Genomic DNA, 17,847 nt, shown 5'->3' on the forward strand with positions numbered 1-17,847 from the left:
TGTAATAAACAGAAATGGAAACTAAAACCTCTTACTTTTCACTAATACTGTAGTATGGGATTTTTTTTAGGCACAATAAAAGACAGAAGATTGTTCACACACCACATGTCTCTAGAGCCGATTACTTGTGAACCCTTCTGGTAAGATTTTTTTTTTAATCTTAGTATAACATAAGAAAAGGGTGATTTTTTTTTTAAAGTTACTAACTCTAACTTATTTAGAATGAGTTAGAAATGTGTGCTAGAAAATGTATAACTATCTGGAAGAAAGAAAAGCAAGACAGGTGGGATTGGAGTGGAAGGGTGAGGCTCAGAGAAGACTGAGTTACTAGCATCAAGTCCCCTGCAGGTCGGCAGGAGAGTGGTGCAGAGAAGGAGGGGCCACACTGAGAGCGCACTGTGAAGGGGCTCCTGTGGGAGGAAGGCTGTGATGTCAATGGATGGGGATTAGTGTAAGGAGTAATAACAGCCTTGGATGCTGTGTTATCATTCTATGGTGTAAATACTCAGAAGAGCAAATCAGTCACCAGATCTGTCTCTCAACACATGTGCCCATGCGTGTGCACACACACACACAAAGTACGTGCGTTTGTTGCTAAACAAACATACTTAATTACTCTCTTTCCAATGCAGCTCAAGTAAAGAAAGACAAGGAATCCAGAGCCCACATTTTACCTCGCCTACTCAAGGGCTTCAGTCTAAAGGGCATCCTTCCAGACACTCAGCTTTGGAAAAGTTTCCAGTTTCAGTCTTACCGGCTACAAGAACTGAAAGGACCAGACATTCAGGCAAATCCACCAAAGTCTTTGTCCCGCCTTTCAAGATGAAATCACAGTTTCACGGAGATGAACATTTTAATAGCAGGAACATTATTTTGGAGGGAAAGAACCAAAAGAGCACAGATGGAGACAGTGAAGACGGGAACGACAGCGACATTCGTCAGTTTAACAAAGGTGGCTACCCTCGGGGGGCCACTAGGATTTTCACAGGGTGTGAGAAGTCTTTAGGTATTATATACCATTTGTTTGACATAGTTTTTGTCTTTTTGTAATAATTTTTAAAATCTTGATTTCTGTGTGTGTACAGGTGCATGAGCTGCTGCACACATGGAGAACAACTTTGGGGAGTTGGTTTTCTCCTTCCATCCTGTATTCTGGGATTTGAACTCAGGTCATCAGGCTGTGCACAAAGCACTTTTACCTGCTGAGCCATCTGCTGGTCCTAGTTTTCACCTTTTGATTAGAGCAGTGGTTCCCAACCTTCCTAATGCTGTGACCCTTTAATACAGTTCCTCATGTTGTGGGGACCCCAGTATTTTCATTGCTACCTCATAACTGTAATTTGGCTGCTATTATGAATTGTAAATGTTTGTGTTTCCCGATGGTCTCAGGTGACCCCTTTGAAAGGGTCCTTCAAGCTTCAAAGGGGTCACAACCCACAGGTTAAGAACTACTAGACTAGGGCTGGAAAGATGGTTCAGTGGTTAAGAGTACTGACTGCTCTGCCAGAGGTCCTGAGTTCAATTCCCAGCAACCACATGGTGGCTCACAACCATCTGTAATGTGATTTGATGCACTCTTCTAGTATGTGTCTGAAGACACCTGAAGTGTACTCATATAAATAAAAAAATAAATCTTTAAAAAAAGAAAAGAACCACTACACTAGATTGCTATACTATTAATGTTATCCTTAGTATTTTCTCCCTTTTGTGGTGATGAGTAATTTCAGACGTTTTTTAAGATTTATTTATGTATGTACATAAATGCCCTTTCTTTGTGCACACCAGAAGGGGCATCGGATCCCATTACAGATGGTTGTGAGGCACCGTGTGGGTGCTGGGAATGAAATTCAGGACCTCTGGAAGAGCAGCCAGTGTTCTTAACCACTGAGCCATCTCTCCAGCCCCAGACCTTTTTTTAACCTTTCAGATTTTCTGAAGCCAAAAAATTAGGTTCAAATTGTTTTAATGATTTCTTTCAAGGATAACTACTTAGTGACTTTTCTTCTGGTTTTGTTTTTGTTTTCTTAAACAAAAGCCAGGAGTTGGGGCTGTTTCCATGGATAAAGTGCTTGTTGCACAGCATAAAGACTTGAGTTCAGTCAGATCTCTAGAACCCATGTAAGACTGAAGTGTGTAGTACACACATGTAACTCTGATGCAAAAGAGGCTGAAACTGGAGGATTCCTAAAGCTTTCTGCCCTACCAGCCTGGTCAGATTGATAAGATCTGGATTCAGAGGCCTTGTCTCCAAGTGGAGAGTGTTGGATTAAAATATTCCATTTAATCTCTGGCCTTCACATACATGTGTGTGCACACGCATATACAGGTACACACAAGACAAACATAATGGTGGTGCAAGGCCAGATATGATGTGCTCAGGCTGTGATGCCACCACTCAAGAGTCTGAGTCAGGAGCATTGTGAGTTCTAGGCTAGTGTGGGCTACATAGCAAGACCCTGTTTCAAAAAACAAAAAGCAAACACAAAAGCCAAAACAGCCTCCTGTGGGAACTGTATAAACCCAGTTCCCACATGAAGATGCTGGAACAGAAAAAATGCTAGTTCAGTGTTAGCTTAGACTTGAGTGAGGCAAGAAGGCTGTGACTGGAGTTATTTTTATCATGTTATTTTTCTCTTCCAAAACTGAGCTGAAAACAATTACATGTACTTCTGTTCGGTATTCAACCTGAAGACTTAACAGGGATTCGGCTCCCTGTTCTCTGCATGTTGAATCAGAACAAATCAATACACATCTTTCATAAAATAGGCTGGGCTTTTTTGGGGAGGTTGGGAGGGTGGAGACAGAGTTTCAAATTCCTGGCTGTCCTGGAACTTGCTCTGTAGACCAGGCTGGCCTCAAACTCAGAGCTCCACCTGCCTCTGCCTCCTGAGTGCTGGGACTAAAGGTGCTGCACCACCCAGCAGTAAATAAATTATCTTTATTGCTTTGAGACAGGTTCTCTCTCTGTAGACTAGGCTGGCCTTGAACTTACAGAAGATCTTCCTGCCTCCGTGCCCCCGAGTGTGGGGCTAAAGGTGTGTGCCATCAGCACTCTGTTTATTTCACTTTTGTAAACTATCCTTTAACAGATTTAATGGCAAGCCTTCAGAATGCCAGAGACCTACAGGATATACGAATTAAAAACAAAGAAAGGCATCATCTCTGTCCACAGCCCGGCAGTCTGTATCTTACAAAATCATCCACGCTGCCCCGGATCTCTCTGCAGGCTGCAGTAGGAGACAGCGTTCCTTCTGCGTGTTCTCCTAAGCAGGTACACTGTGATCCTAAGGGAAACCTCATGCTGTTAGCTAGAGTCTGCAAGTTGTCTTGTTTAGAGAGTGAACAGATTACTGCTGACCAAAGGCAACAGGATCCTGCTGCCTCATCAGTCTAGAGGGGCAGCCTCCCTCCTCTGCAGGCTTGTCCTCCCTTACCAAAGTGATCTGTGCTGCACAGCTGCTGCTTGTGCTCCAGATCTCGCTGTCTTGATGGCGCAAGTGCCGTGAGCCAGGCACGAGGGGGATCTAATCAGCCTTGATTTAAGGTGTGAGTGACCACTTTCTGGAGGTTCTGATATCTGATTCTAGTGAAGACTTTACTGTTTGGTAGAGTGTTCCTGAGCAGAAGAAGGCTGCAAGTGACAGCAGTGACACTAACAGTATGTGCTGAACTTGTGTGTGCACTGGACACTCCTCTCAGAGCTAGCTTCACATGCCTCAGTGACCGATGGCTTCAGCCTCACAGCCTCCTGTGAGAAGTACGTTATCATTTCATCAGGCAGAGAGATAACAGCCCAGAGTCACCTAATTTGAGCAGAAGAGTCGTGTTCCAACACATGGGTCTGACCCCAGAGCCACTGCCTGAAGGGAAAGACACTTAGTTGGTCATGCTTGGGTGAGAGAGGAAACACCTGATAGAGCCTGCACTTTCACTTCTGGGCTCTAAAAGGAAATTATTAGCACCTATTATTTGTACAACATAATAGGCAAAATCATGGAACACTTCGTGAATTCGGATGTCTGCCTGGTGCAGGGGCCATGCTAATCTGTGTTTCATTCAGTTTTAATATACATACTGCTGAAGAAGCCAGCCTTCCACTGGAGAAGGCGGACATTGTTCATCTGCTTGTTCCCAGAGTGCCATCTTGTGACAGATTTAAAGACAGGAAGATACAAGAGGAAACGAAGTGTAACCAACTCTCGAATACATGAGCAGTTTATAAACATACTTTTAGTACAGAGGGGATTTGTATTGTTTTGTGTGTGCATGTCTGTGCGGTGTGCATGCGTGTTTCATACCCAGTGCTTTTCATATGCTAAGCACCATTTTGTCATTGACTTATACACTTGAGCCAGTTAATTATTTTATAGTGACTATTTTAGTACTTAAGTGAACAGTTCTGGATAAGTTCAGTTTTGTTTATATTCTAGGTCTGTATTTGACTTTTATTTATTATCATACTTTTCTATTGTTTTGTACAGCTCTATATGTATGGCGTTTCTAAAGAGTGTATAAACATTAACAGCAAGAACGCTGAGTATTTTCAGTTTGACATTCAGGATCATTTTGGTAAAGAAGATCTGTGTGCTGGCAAAGGCTTTCAGTTGGCAGATGGTGGATGGCTGATCCCGTCCAATGATGGCAAGGCTGGAAAAGAAGAATTTTACAGGTGCTGTGTGGAGAAAGAGTTTTGTATAAACTTAGATATTCTCTCCCCCTCTTTCTTTTCTTTCCTTATGGCTCTTAAGCTAAAAAGTTGCTAGTCTTTTTTTTTTTTTTTTTTAAATCTGGAATCTTATTAAAGTATATTTTGGTTTACATTCTTTTGAAATCTTTTGAAAATTGTGATTTATGAAGTGTATTTTTAGTTTTCTTTGAATTGGTTATATCTTTATATATTATGGGAGAAAGTTCAAATTGAATTTGCCTCATGGTATTCCCCAATTTGTGTCATTTGCTCTTTCACTGTAGACGCGATAAAATTTAAAATTATAGCACTAAAATGTAAACAGTAATAGAGAAATGTCAGTAGTGTAATCAGAGAATCTCAGTACTTAGAAGTTGTACATTACTTACTGGTGAATACTCACGCAAGCTTACTGCATGATTGGCACAAGAGACTAATGACGGTTCTGGAACCTGATATTATTCTGTGTTTTTATTGTACTGTATATTTTCTTGCTCAGGGCTCTGTGTGACACTCCAGGTGTGGACCCAAAGCTTATTTCTAGCATCTGGGTCGCTAACCACTACAGGTGGATTGTATGGAAACTGGCAGCTATGGAATTTGCTTTTCCGAAGGAATTTGCTAATAGATGCCTAAACCCAGAAAGAGTGCTGCTTCAACTAAAATACAGGCAAGTCGAAAGGATGGCAGCAAGTGACTGTGTCATTCAGTCTGCAGTTTTCTGTGTAGCTCCTGTCCTCTACATCAACGGTGGTGTATGAACCAGTTCTGAGTGACAGCCTCCACTAACAGCAAACCAGTGTTCACATGCCTGTGTCCCTCTTCCCCCACCCCGTCTTTAACCCTTTTACATGTGAATTACTAATTTAATCCAATATTTAAAGTTATTAATTAAACATTTTTACCCTTTACATTTTTAACAATAGAAACAGTATATTTCTAGCTAAATTCTTCTTTTTCAATAATTTATTTTTTATTCACTTAACATCCTGATTATAGCCCCTGCCCTTCCTCTCAGTCCAGCTGTTACAAGTCCCAACCCCCAGTATCCCCTCCCCTTTTCCTCAGAAGGGGAAGCATACCTTGGGTACCACCCAATCCTGGGATATCTAGTCCCAGCAGGACTAAGCACATCTTCTCCCACTGAGGCCCAGCCAGGCAGTCCAGTTTGGGGAAGGGGATCCAGTGGCAGATAACAGAGCCAGAGACAGCCCCCACACCAATTGTTAGGGGTCCCACATGAAGACCAAGCTACACATCTACAAATGTGCAAGGGGCATAGGTCCAGCCCCTGCATGTTCTTTGGTTGGTGGTTCAGTTTGTATTCTAGCTAAAATCTTAAAAGTTATCTTTTCAGCCGGGCAGTGGTGGTGCACACCTTTAATTCCAGCACTTGGGAGGCAGAGGCAGGCAGATTTCTGAGTTCGAGGCCAGCCTGGTCTACAGAGTGAGTTCCAGGACAGCCAAGGCTACACAGAGAAACTCTGTCTTGAAAAACCAAAAAAAAAAAAAAAAAAAAGTTATCTTTTCAGTATGAACTTTTTTGTTTTTGAGACAATTTCTCTGGCTATCCTAGAATTGACTCTATATACCAGACTGCCCTTGAAGTCAGAGATCCCTTTGCCTCTGTCTCCTAAGTGCTGGGACTAAAGGCATGTGTTGCCATTCTTGGCTTAATGAACTAATTTTTAAAAATATTTGCTTATTTATTTATTTGTGAGTATGTGTGTGGATATGCACTCCTGTGTGCATGCATGGAGGCCAGAAGAGGGCATCTGGTGTTCTCTCTCTCTCTCTCTCTCTCTCTCTCTCTCTCTCTCTCTCTCAACTTAGAGCTAGTATGGAAGCCAATCCCCAGCCATCTGTCTGTCTCCGGTGACCTCAGAGCTGGTACTCTGCACTCAGCTTGTTATGTGTGTGCTGGGATCTAAACTGTCCTCATGGTAGTGCCACAAGCTCTTTTGACTGTCATATTGTGTCTAGCCTGATGAACCAACTTCATTATTTCTCAAGTATTCACTGGCTTGGTTTACAGTGAGACCCCAGGGGTCCAGTTCCTAGAATCAGCATCTTCATTTCCTTTTCAGATACGATGTGGAAATTGACAACAGCAGCAGATCAGCTCTAAAGAAGATACTGGAAAGGGACGATACAGCTGCAAAAACACTTGTCCTCTGTGTTTCTGACATCATCTCACCAAGCACAAATGTGTCTGAAACTTCAGGTGATAAAACTAGTGGTGAGGATACCAACAAAGTAGACACAATCGAACTCACGGATGGATGGTATGCTGTCAGGGCCCAGCTAGACCCTCCACTCCTAGCTCTTGTAAAGAGTGGAAGGCTGACTGTGGGTCAGAAGATCATTACACAGGGAGCAGAGCTGGTGGGCTCTCCTGATGCCTGTGCACCTCTGGAAGCCCCAGACTCCCTTAGGCTAAAGGTAAGCTAAATTATTGTACACTCTGAGCAAGGACCAGCCCATGACTCCATTATATTCTAGAGAGATAATTTACTTAAAATGTTGTATTAGATCGTAAAGGATAGAATTTCTTGACAATGTACTAGTAATGTAAGAAGCAAATTTTTCTAACAGTTTCTGGTGGTTAGGGGAGGCAAGGCTATTTCTTGAACTAAATATACTTGCAGTTAATCAATAAGAGTCAGTCTGTACCAGAATTGAGTTAGGTATCTGTACCTCTGTCTTGTCCTCGCAGCACTGGAGTTAGAAGTTCATTCTGCCATTCCTGGCGTTTTCCCAGTGGTTCTGCCGACAGGATGCAGAGCCTCATGTGTACAGGGCAAGACCTTTACCAGTTAAGCCATCTCCCACCCCTCACCTATTTTTCTATTGAAATAACATTAATCCTTTGTAGCAGAAGTGTGTGTGTGTGTGCACACACACTGCTAGAGGATGAGACCTTGCACACGCTGGGCAAGTGAACTGCAGTAGATTACACCCCAAGCCCTGCAGTAGAAATAGTCTTGAGAAATACATTATATTGAAGTAGTTTCCCTTTTGTACAGTTTCTGCTTACTCACTTTTTTTGGCTTTATTAATCATCTTTATGAGATTTTTTTAAAAGCTTTATTCTTTATGAATATGAGTGTTTTTCCATCCTCTGCACTATATGCAGGCAGTTTCCTCAGAGGCCAGAAGAGGGAATTGGATCCCCTGGAACCAGAGTTGTGAGTGTCTGTGTGGTTGTGTGGTTGCTAGGAATTGAACCCAGATCCTCTGCAAGAACAGCCAGTGCTCTTAACTGCTGAACCTTCTCATTAGCACCCTTTACACACACACACACACACACACACACACACACACACACACACACACAAATATTCTTAAAACATTCCAAGGGATTGAAGGAAAGTTGCAGAGTAGAATTCAGTTTGTATTTAACTTTTTTTTTTTTTCTTGAGACAGGGTTTTTCTGTATAGCTCTGGCTATCCTGGAACTCATTCTGTAGACCAGGCTGGCCTTGAACTCAGAGATCCACCTGCCTCTGCCTCTGAGTGAGTGCTGAGATTGCATGTGTGCACCACCACTGACCAGCCTGTGTTTAACTTCTAAGTTGACTTCCTCTTTCATTTGTGCAGATTTCTGCAAACAGCACTCGGCCTGCTCGCTGGCACAGCAAGCTGGGGTTTTTTCATGACCCCAGGCCCTTTCCTCTGCCCTTGTCCTCGCTGTTCAGTGACGGAGGAAATGTTGGCTGTGTGGACATCGTTGTTCAGAGAGTGTACCCTTTACAGGTATGATGCCTTTTGTAACTTACCATGTAATCTCTTTCTTTGGAGAGAATCTGAATGTTCCTTGCTGTTTTTAATACATTGTCAGTGGGTGGAGAAGACGGTGTCTGGATTGTACATATTTCGTAGTGAGAGAGAAGAGGAGAAGGAAGCATTGAGATTTGCAGAGGCCCAGCAGAAGAAACTAGAGGCCTTGTTCACCAAAGTCCACACAGAGTTTAAAGATCATGAAGGTAAAATAGACTTTGAATTACAAATTGTTATTTCTTACAGTGTTTTATAATTATATGAGTTCTCATTGAGTGATTGTTTTTTAAAAACTTCTGCATCTGTTTTTTTTTTTTTTAAAGATTTACTTAATTATTTTATGTATATGAATACACTGTAGCTGTTTTCAGACACACCAGAAGAGGGCATCAGATCCTGTTACAGATGATTGTGAGCCACCATGTGGTTGCTGGGAATTGAACTCAGGACTTCTGGAAGAACAGTCGGTGCTCTTAACCACTGAGCCATCTCTCCAGCCCCTCCCTGCCTTTTTTAAACTTAAAAAATATCACACATACAAAGAAATGAAAACTGAACTGATCCTGATTGTTATCGCTTCCTTAGGTCATTGAGACAGTGAAAGGTGACAGACGTCTATCTTTGTGTTACAAAAGGTTGTGTTTTCATGTATTTTCTGAGAATTTTTCTGTAGGTGTATCATATGTATATCTGTAGAAGGATTAGGGTCTGGAGAGATGAGCCAGCAGTTAAGAGTACTCTCCGGTCCTACAGAAGACCTGAGGTCAGTTTGTACCGCCCACAACCACCTCTAACTCCAGCTCCAGGGGATCCCATGGCACCACATGCAAGTGTCACGCTTTCACACAAACACACACATACACTTACTCATTTACTTAAAAACGAATTTTTAAAACGTAGATTGTACTTCCACTAACTTATTTAAAATTATTATTAGATTATATCATTTTCATGAAAAAAATGAATCAATATGAGAAATAAGTTACAAGTTACAAATAAACCCCTGTGTATGGTGCTTTAACTGACTGCAGCGGTCATTGTCATTGTCCTTATCGGCTGCTGCTGCTGCTGCTGCTGCTGCTGCTTTTCCTCCTCCTCTTCCTCTTCCTCCTCCTCTTCTTAAAGGAAGCTATTAGTAGATAGCTGTTTGTTTTAAAAAATGTTTTCTTTTCTGTCACAGCGCATGTACAGAAGTCAGGGACAGCTTGTTGTGGGTTCCAGGTGTCAGAGCCCGCTGTTATGCTTGGTGACCAGTGCCGTCATCAGCAGCTGTTATGCTGCTCTTTGTGGCTCTTTATTGTCTAACCTCCCTCCTTTGGGTGATTTTGCTTGACTTTATAGTTTTCACTCCCAAGTTTTGGGTCTAGTCAATCAATGATGCTTTCTTCTTTCCTCCTGCAGAAGACACAAGGCAGCGGTGTGTGCTGTCCCGTGCTCTCACACGGCAGCAGGTCCATGCTCTGCAGGACGGTGCAGAGCTCTATGCAGCAGTGCGGGATGCATCAGACCCAGATCACCTTGAGGTGAGGAAGAGCCAGGTGACAAACTCGAGTTCCCAGCCCTCTGGGAAGCTGTTCTCCTGCTGCCCATTAGAGCAAGCCCATGTTGAAATACTACTGCATCTTTCAGAAGGATTTCTGTGGCAAGTTCTTGATTCTGTATTAGGTAGAGAATGAAGAAGTTTGAGAGTTTCATGTATTACATAAACATAGTTTAATGTGCAGGCAAAAGACTAGAGGGAAGGCCAGTTGGTAAAGGCTCCTCCTGCCAAGCCTGACTGCCTGAGTTCAATCCCTGGGACCCAAAGGGTACAAGCAGAGAGCCAGTTCCTTCCAGTTTTCTTCTGACTTACACACACTCAAATTAAATACTTTTTTTTATTTTTATTTTTTTGAAACAAGGATTCTTCATGTAACTCTGGCTGTCCTAGAACTTGCTCTGTAGACCAGACTGGCCTTGAACTCACAGAAATATGCCTGCCTCTGCCTCATGAGTGCTGGAACTGAAGACATGCGCCACTACACCCAGTTACTATAATTTTTTTTTTTTTTTTAATGCAGGCAAAGCTTGCTTTTTAGCCAACTGTGTGGCATGTGTCTGTGTTCCAAGTATTCTAGGGACTAAGCAGCAGAATGGCAAGTTGTATGATTGGGAGACACAGCAAAATTCTGTCTGGAGAGATGGCTTAAGAATGCTCAGAGCTTTTGCTGGAGTGCCCAGCACCTGTGTTAGGCAGTTCACAACTGCCTGTAGCTACAGGTACACATGCACACATTAAATAGATGAATATACAAAAAGCTTCTTAAAAATTATATCTGCTAGCTGGGCGGTGGTGGCGCACTCCTTTAATCCCAGCACTTGGGAGGCAGAGGCAGGCGGATTTCTGAGTTCAAGACCAGCCTGGTCTACAGAGTGAGTTCCAGGACAGCCAGGGCTACACAGAGAAACCCTGTCTTGAAAAACCAAACCAAACAAAACAGCAACAACAAAAAAATTATATCTGCTGTTCCAAAGAGGAACTATTAAATTAGATTACTATTAAATTAAGTTTATTGGGCTGCAGCAGTTAAGAGCATTGGCTGCTCTTCCAGAGGACCCGTGTTCAATTGCCATCACCTACATGGCAGCTCACAGCTGTCTATAATCCAGCTTCAAGTGATTTGACACCCTTACACAGACATACATGTAGGTAGAACACTAAAGCACATAAAAATAACTAAATCAATTCATTTGAATTAAGTTTATTACACAGGTAAGGGTGAAGTCCATTGAGCCAGCTTCTCCTATGTCAGCTATGTAGTTATTGACTCTCTCTGTGCCTGCTTTCACCAGCTTCAACACTGAAGCATATTACTGGCACACAAATCCTGGCCTGCTTGTGAAGGTCAAGAGAGTTAGGACGTTTACCAGACACAAATCCATCCTTCTGTTAAATGTCCATGTCAGCCATTTGAAATGTAACTGTGCTGGTTGTGGTTAGAAGACACTTAGTAGTCAAGGTTTGGCTTAGCCCTAGGGAAATCTGTCACAGGGACTCCTAGGCAGCTTGAGGTTCCCAGCGCATTGTTTGATAGCCTGTGTAGTGATCTGCACCTTCAGGTCTGGTCTGGTCTCACGAGGCAGCCCTGCTGGGGTAGGCAGCCCTACTGGGGTAGGCAGGACTGCTGTGTGTCTGCTCTGATTCAATGTCTAAATGCCTACAGGCTTGTTTCAGTGAAGAGCAGGTAAGAGCCTTGAACAACTACAGACAAATGCTGAATGATAAGAAACAAGCACGGATCCAGTCAGAATTCCAGAAGGCCCTGGAGTCTGCTGAGCAAGAAGAGGGTTTATCAAGGGATGTTACAACTGTGTGGAAACTACGGGTTACAAGCTACAAGAAAAACAAAAAATCAGGTTAGTAAGCAAGTTTGTTTGTTTGTTTGTTTAAGTCCAGTCTGTTAAATTAAAAGGTGATCTTATGGGCTGGAGAGATGGCTCAGCTGGAGAGATGGCTCTGCTCTTCCAGAGGTCCTGAGTTCAATTCCCAGCAACCACATGGTGGCTCACAACCATCTGTAATGTGATTTGATGCACTCTTCTAGTATGTGTCTGAAGGCACCTGCAGTGTACTCATATAAATAAAAAAAAATAAATCTTTAAAAAAAAAGTAATCTTACAAATGACAAAGTATGAAATCCATGTACAATCAAATGAGTGAAATGGTTGTGAGCACCCACAGAGCAGGGAAGCCATATTTCCGTAAATGTCACCAGTGTATCTACCTGTCATGTCCCTCTCTTTCTCTGAACAGCTCTGTTGAGTATCTGGCGTCCATCATCAGACTTATCCTCCCTGTTAACAGAAGGAAAGAGATATAGAATCTATCATCTTGCAGTGTCAAAATCGAAGCGTAAATTTGAACGACCCAGCATCCAGTTAACAGCCACAAAAAGAACTCAGTATCAACAGCTCCCGGTCTGCACCTCTCCTTACATATTTTCCATTTGATAAATGCAGAGCTCTTCTTAGAGCCTCAATATGCTGACTCTTTGTTCTGCTTCCGGTAGGCTTCCAGTGAGACTTTACTCCAGTCTTACCAGCCCAGGGAGCCCCTTCACTTCAGCAGACTGTCAGATCCAGCCTTTCAGCCTCTTTGTTCTGAAGTGGATGTTGTAGGAGTTGTTGTTTCCCTTGTAAAACCAATAGGTAATGTACAGTGTATCTAATGTAGCTTTTCATTGGTTCTTTTGAAAAACACTGCCTTTTTAACTTTGGGTTGTTTTGTTTTGGTTTGGTTTTTTTGTTTTGTTTTGGTTTCCAACACAGGGTTTCTTTGTGTAGCCCAGGCTGTCCTGGAATTCACTCTGTGGACCATGTTGGCTGTGAACTCAGAAATCCGCCTGCCTCTACCTCCTGAGTGCTGGGATTAAAGATGTGCCACCACCCCCCAGGGAAAAAGGTTGCCTTTTAAACTTTTAAACTAATAACTAATGGAGCTTCACTGGTAGGCTTGATAAGTAGAGATGGGAAGTAATCTTTGTATTTCTTTATGTATATTTTTCTGTATGTGGGGGGGGGGGGTGCCTGCATGTATGTGGAGGTCAGGGGACAACCTATAGCAGTCAGCTCTCTTCTTCAGTGGGGCCCAGAGATCAAACTCAAGATATCAGGCTTGCTGTCCAGCACCTTCGCCCACAGGGCCATCCTGTCAGCCTTTAGTACCCTTTCTTTGTTTCCTTCTTCCTCCCTCCCTCCTCCCCACCCCCCTTCCTTCCCACCCCTCCCTCCCTCCCTCTGTTTCTTTTGGTTTTTCAAGACAAGTTTTCCCTGTTTAGTCCTGGCTGTCCTAGAACTTACTCTATAGACCAGGCTGGCCTCAAACTCAGAGCTCCTCCAGCCTCTGCCTCCTGAATCCTGGGATTAAAAGTGTGCACTGCCACAGCCCAGCTGTCTTCTTTCTTTTTTTTTTTTTTTTTTGGTTTTTCAAGACAGGGTTTCTCTGTGTAGCCCTGGCTGTCCTGGAACTCACTCTGTAGCCCAGGCTGGCCTCGCACTAAGAAATCCGCCTGCCTCTGCCTCCCAAGTGCTGGGATTAAAGGTGTGCGCCACCACCGCCCGGCTTTTTTTTAACTTTCTTTTGGTGGGGGGGAAAGCAATTCAATAGTACTTCAGAAGAACACCTTATATTCTGTTGTGTGCTGTTTAACCTTGTAAAGTGATTTTTCAGTAGTTATGTCAAATAATATAATCTGACCTATTAATGGAACATTCTAACCTCTGATCTCTTAAGGTTTTAATAGTCTTGGCCAGCATCTTGGCTAGCTTTATCTCTCATGTATATATGTATTTATCTATGTCTTTATTTATCAGTTTTATTTTGTAGTTCTGGGGAATCACACCTAGGGCTCACACTGTTCTACAGATGTTGACACTAATCTCTGTCCCTCCCTGTTTTATTGTGTAGTTTATCTACAAAGCTCCTTCCTTTTCACTGCAGTGCACACAGATGTCGAAGTCCAGCCAGGATCCCTGTGTAGGCACAAGCCTTCCATTTCTGATTATGTATTGTATCCAGATGCCTCAGCATGAGCTCCTCGCTCTCCCTCATTGCACTTTAACTGTCTGACGTGCCCTTGCTATTACATCAGTTGCCCTCACGGTTCCCATAGACAGCCATGCTGGCTTTTTGTGCCTTCATGTTTCTAGTCAAATGTAGCCTTGCAAGAGGTCCTTCCTAAACAGAACAGTGGCTACTCCTCTCCCAAGCCCATGTTCTTCCTTTAGCTTCACTCTCCTCCTTGGTACTCTGTAAAAATAACTTACATTCTCCTGTAGTGATTCTCGTCTCTGAGCCTTTTGCCTCTATCTGCTAACCTAGCCCTAGTCCTGGAAGCTTCTGGCCTCCATACAATCTAGGCCTAGAATGTTCTCAACCTTTGAGACTTACTGCTGAATAAGCTCACCTTTTCTAGTTTTTTCTCATCTCTGGCTTGCTGGTTCAACTCATCTGTTCTGGCTCAAACTCTGGCTCAAGCTGACTGATTCAATCTGGCTCTTCTCTTGACTGAATTGCTCTTCTTGACCTCATACTAACTTTGACATTCTGTTCTCTTCTCATTCTGGCTCCTTGTCATTCTCTGGCTCATTCTTCATCTGTGTCTAGCTTGTTCTCTCTCTGCAACCTGGCTTTCTGTAACTGTCCCAGTAAAACTGCCCCTTTCTCTTTCTGTTTTCTATGGTACTCTCTTAAGTAAACTCATTGCCTTTCCTTGTGTGAGTTGAGAATAGCCTATCTCTGACTCATTCTGTCAGATCTTTCTCTGATTTGTCACTTTGTCTGCCCCTCAATTAGACTTTCAAACATAGCTGCTTCCTTCTACACACACTAGCCCTACCTATACTGTTTGGGATTAAATGTGTGTACTAAGGGCATTTCTGTATTCCAGCCAGAGGGATTAAAGGTGTGTCTTAAGGATGAGCCACACCACAACTAGAAACAAGGTTGTTTGTTTGTTTGTTTGTTTTCAGTAAATCTCAGGGTTCCTAGTGTGATCAAATATCCTGCAACAGCACTCTTCAGCACCTAACAGTGTCTCCACCACACACCTGACCCCTTCTGGGATACAATGTTGTAAAGGCAAGACCATATTTCCCACCCTAACGCGGCAAGTGACGTGGGACAAGCTCTACAAGATGTGATAAGTTTCTTGATCACCAGCTTTGCCATTAGAGTTTTCACATTCCTCCTGTCTCTGGTCACCCACTGTCCTTTCTGTTGTATCGGTCTTTCTTTGGAGATGGCCAGGAACCAAGCGTGGATCCTCTGGAAGAGCAAGCTCCCTAGCAGAAGCTCTCACAGGCCCTGACACCAGCTTCTGTGCAGCCCTGGGCCTGACGGCTCTTTAAGCTTCACACTCTGTGCTTTTTATGTCTTTGTGCCTGCTTGTTCCTTTGTCAGGAACCTTGTCAGGAATGTCACTTGTGTGACAGTGCGTTTATTTCTGCTGTTATTATTGAATCTCCTATCTTTGCCCATTATGCTCACAGGCAGCTTCGTCTTTAATTTTGCTTTCTGCACACACCGTGCACATCTCTCTTCGTCATTTCGTGCACGAGTCCGTGCCGTCGTGGTGATGTACACACGCTCTCGGTCTCTTTCTGTGGTCTTGCAGGCTCCTTTCCATCTTATAAATCTGTTTCTTGTTCCTGATCCTGAGGCTCTAAATTTCATAATAGAGTCACTTTGAAAATCTTTAAGAATTTCCTTGTTCTGTGGGGTTTTTCCTTACAGGTTGTGTTCTCTTGTCCACTGCGCCTGCTCGCCCTCCCTTCCCCTTCCACCCTCCTCCCCTGCTGTGTTTGGTTGTCTGACTGATGTGGGGGTTTTCTCTGTCTGTTATGTTCATCAGCCACATAACCGGAATGTCATTCCCTGTCATCTGAGTCACACTGAGTCTGCACACTGATTGTCGTCGAAGGCAGGTAGCTCATTTGTGTATTCCATCAGCGTTTATTAATTGTTCTATGCCAGGTGCACAGCAGAGAAGAATTCCTTCCTGGGAGCACTGTGGTGGGAGGAGGAGAAGGAGGAGGAGGAAGAGGAGGAGGAGGAAACAAACAAAGGCCAAAGGGAAGGATTGATGTCAGAAGAAAGGACAGGGTGGAGACAGAGCTGATGCTCTGCTGCCATTTTAGACAGTGTTCAGAAAAGACCTCATTGACTTTTGTGTTGGACCAGAAAAAAACTGAAAGAGAAGCCTGTGGAACCTGAGGAGAGGTCCCCTGGAGGCTGTAAGCTTTGGTGGAGAGTGGAGAGAGGCACAGAAGAAGTAGGTTGTATGGGTACTTGGATAAACTTTTAAATTTTGTATTAGTATGTGTGGTACGTGTGCAGGGGTCAGAAGGCAAGTCAGCTTTGTGGAGATGGTTCTTTCTGTATACCTTGATACAGGGTCTGGGGATTAAACTTGGACTATCAGGGTTACATAGCAATCACCTCTACCCACTGAGCCATCTTGCTGGCTCCCTTGTATATTTTTTAACTTTTACTTAAATGGTGATGGGAAGTCACGGGAAGATAGAGGAAAAGGGATAGGCTTTTACCTTTTCACATATCACTTGAGCTGTTACATTGAAAATACACTATAGCCTGGCAGTGGTGGTGCATGCCTTTAATCCCAGCACTTGGGAGGCAGAGGCAGGTGGCTTTCTGAGTTCAAGGCCAGCCTGGTCTACAGAGTGAGTTCCAGGATAGCCAGGACTACACAGAGAAACCCTGTCTTGAAAAAAAAACTGGAAAAAAAAGAAAATACAGTATCGAGGGATCGGGTACAAACAAGAGACTCCAGGAGGATGGCATTGTAAGGGACTAAGTAGGAGAGGATGATGAAGTAGACAGAAGCTGTGGACACAATGAGTGGCAAACAGGTTCTGGTTACCCTCTGAAGGTGGAGGGACATTGTGGATGTCCGAAGCTGTGGAAGACTGGGATTACCACTTGCTGAGAAGGGAAGACTTGATAACAAACTCAAGGGAGCATGGGTTGCCACTGGTGTCTCAACTGCATGGGAAGCTTCTGAGGAGATACGGTGACTCCACAGCTGTGTTCACAGATATGTGAACTTCAGAGTAGACAGAGCACTTCAGCAGTAGTCAGAGCATCCATATACCAGAGATAGGAAAAGCCATGAGACTGCATTCTCTCCAAGTGCACAAGAAGAGACAGAGGACTCAGTTTTAACACTTGGGTATCAGGAATGGGGCACATAGAAAGGAAGCAGTGAATGCAGAGGGGGACCCAAGAGGTAGACGAGTACTAAGGAGCATGGTATTTTGAAAGCAGAGACGCATTGCTGTGTGCAATTAAGCCTGTCCAAAGCTCTTTAACAGCACTGGTGTGAGGTGAGGACCAAGACTTGGTAGTTGGCTTTGGCACTGTGGCAGAGCCCTTTCCATGGAGAGAGACTGGCTGACTGAGCAGAACAAGGGGAACAGAGGAATAGAGGTGTGGGTATGGCTGTTTCGTGAGTGTCTGCTGTAAAGGTTTCTTACTCACCAGATGTAATTGTTCTCTTGGAGGTTTACTGCTAAATAAGCTCACCCTTGCTGGTTCTTTCTGAACAATGGCTAGCTGGTTCAACTCAGCTGTTCTGACCCAAACTCCTCTCTAAGCTGACTGATTCAAGCTGACAGAGGCTTCTCTCAGCTTCTAACTGAATGGCTCTGCTTGGCTTTAAACAAACTCTGGCAATCTGTTCTAATCTTCTGGCTCCTTCTCATTGTCTGGCTAGTTCTACCTTCACCTATGTCTAGCTTGTTCTCTCTGTAAACTGTCCTGGTAAAACTCTCTCTCTCTCTCTCTCTCTCTCTCTCTCTCTCTCTCTCTCTTTCCCTCCCTC

At 43.6% G+C, this 17,847-nt stretch overlaps 1 protein-coding gene and 1 pseudogene across 1 annotated transcript in view; one reads left to right on the top strand and one right to left on the bottom strand.

Moving 5' to 3' along the window:
• Brca2 (BRCA2 DNA repair associated) overlaps positions 1 to 17,847 on the top strand; it is a 44,006-nt gene that overhangs the window by 21,868 nt on the left and 4,291 nt on the right. Inside the window, exons 13-24 of the mRNA XM_028779741.1 lie at positions 71 to 140; positions 633 to 952; positions 3,090 to 3,271; positions 4,482 to 4,669; positions 5,187 to 5,357; positions 6,775 to 7,129; positions 8,288 to 8,443; positions 8,529 to 8,673; positions 9,869 to 9,990; positions 11,671 to 11,863; positions 12,261 to 12,424; positions 12,517 to 12,655. Of these exons, the coding sequence (XP_028635574.1) occupies positions 71 to 140; positions 633 to 952; positions 3,090 to 3,271; positions 4,482 to 4,669; positions 5,187 to 5,357; positions 6,775 to 7,129; positions 8,288 to 8,443; positions 8,529 to 8,673; positions 9,869 to 9,990; positions 11,671 to 11,863; positions 12,261 to 12,424; positions 12,517 to 12,655 (2,205 nt within the window). The remainder of the gene's footprint in view (positions 1 to 70; positions 141 to 632; positions 953 to 3,089; positions 3,272 to 4,481; positions 4,670 to 5,186; positions 5,358 to 6,774; positions 7,130 to 8,287; positions 8,444 to 8,528; positions 8,674 to 9,868; positions 9,991 to 11,670; positions 11,864 to 12,260; positions 12,425 to 12,516; positions 12,656 to 17,847) is intronic.
• Positions 3,988 to 4,086, bottom strand: LOC114631491 (annotated as a pseudogene).

This window comes from Grammomys surdaster, unplaced genomic scaffold (genome assembly GCF_004785775.1).
Source record: "Grammomys surdaster isolate TR1022 unplaced genomic scaffold, NIH_TR_1.0 362, whole genome shotgun sequence".
NCBI classification, from domain to species: Eukaryota; Metazoa; Chordata; class Mammalia; order Rodentia; family Muridae; genus Grammomys; species Grammomys surdaster.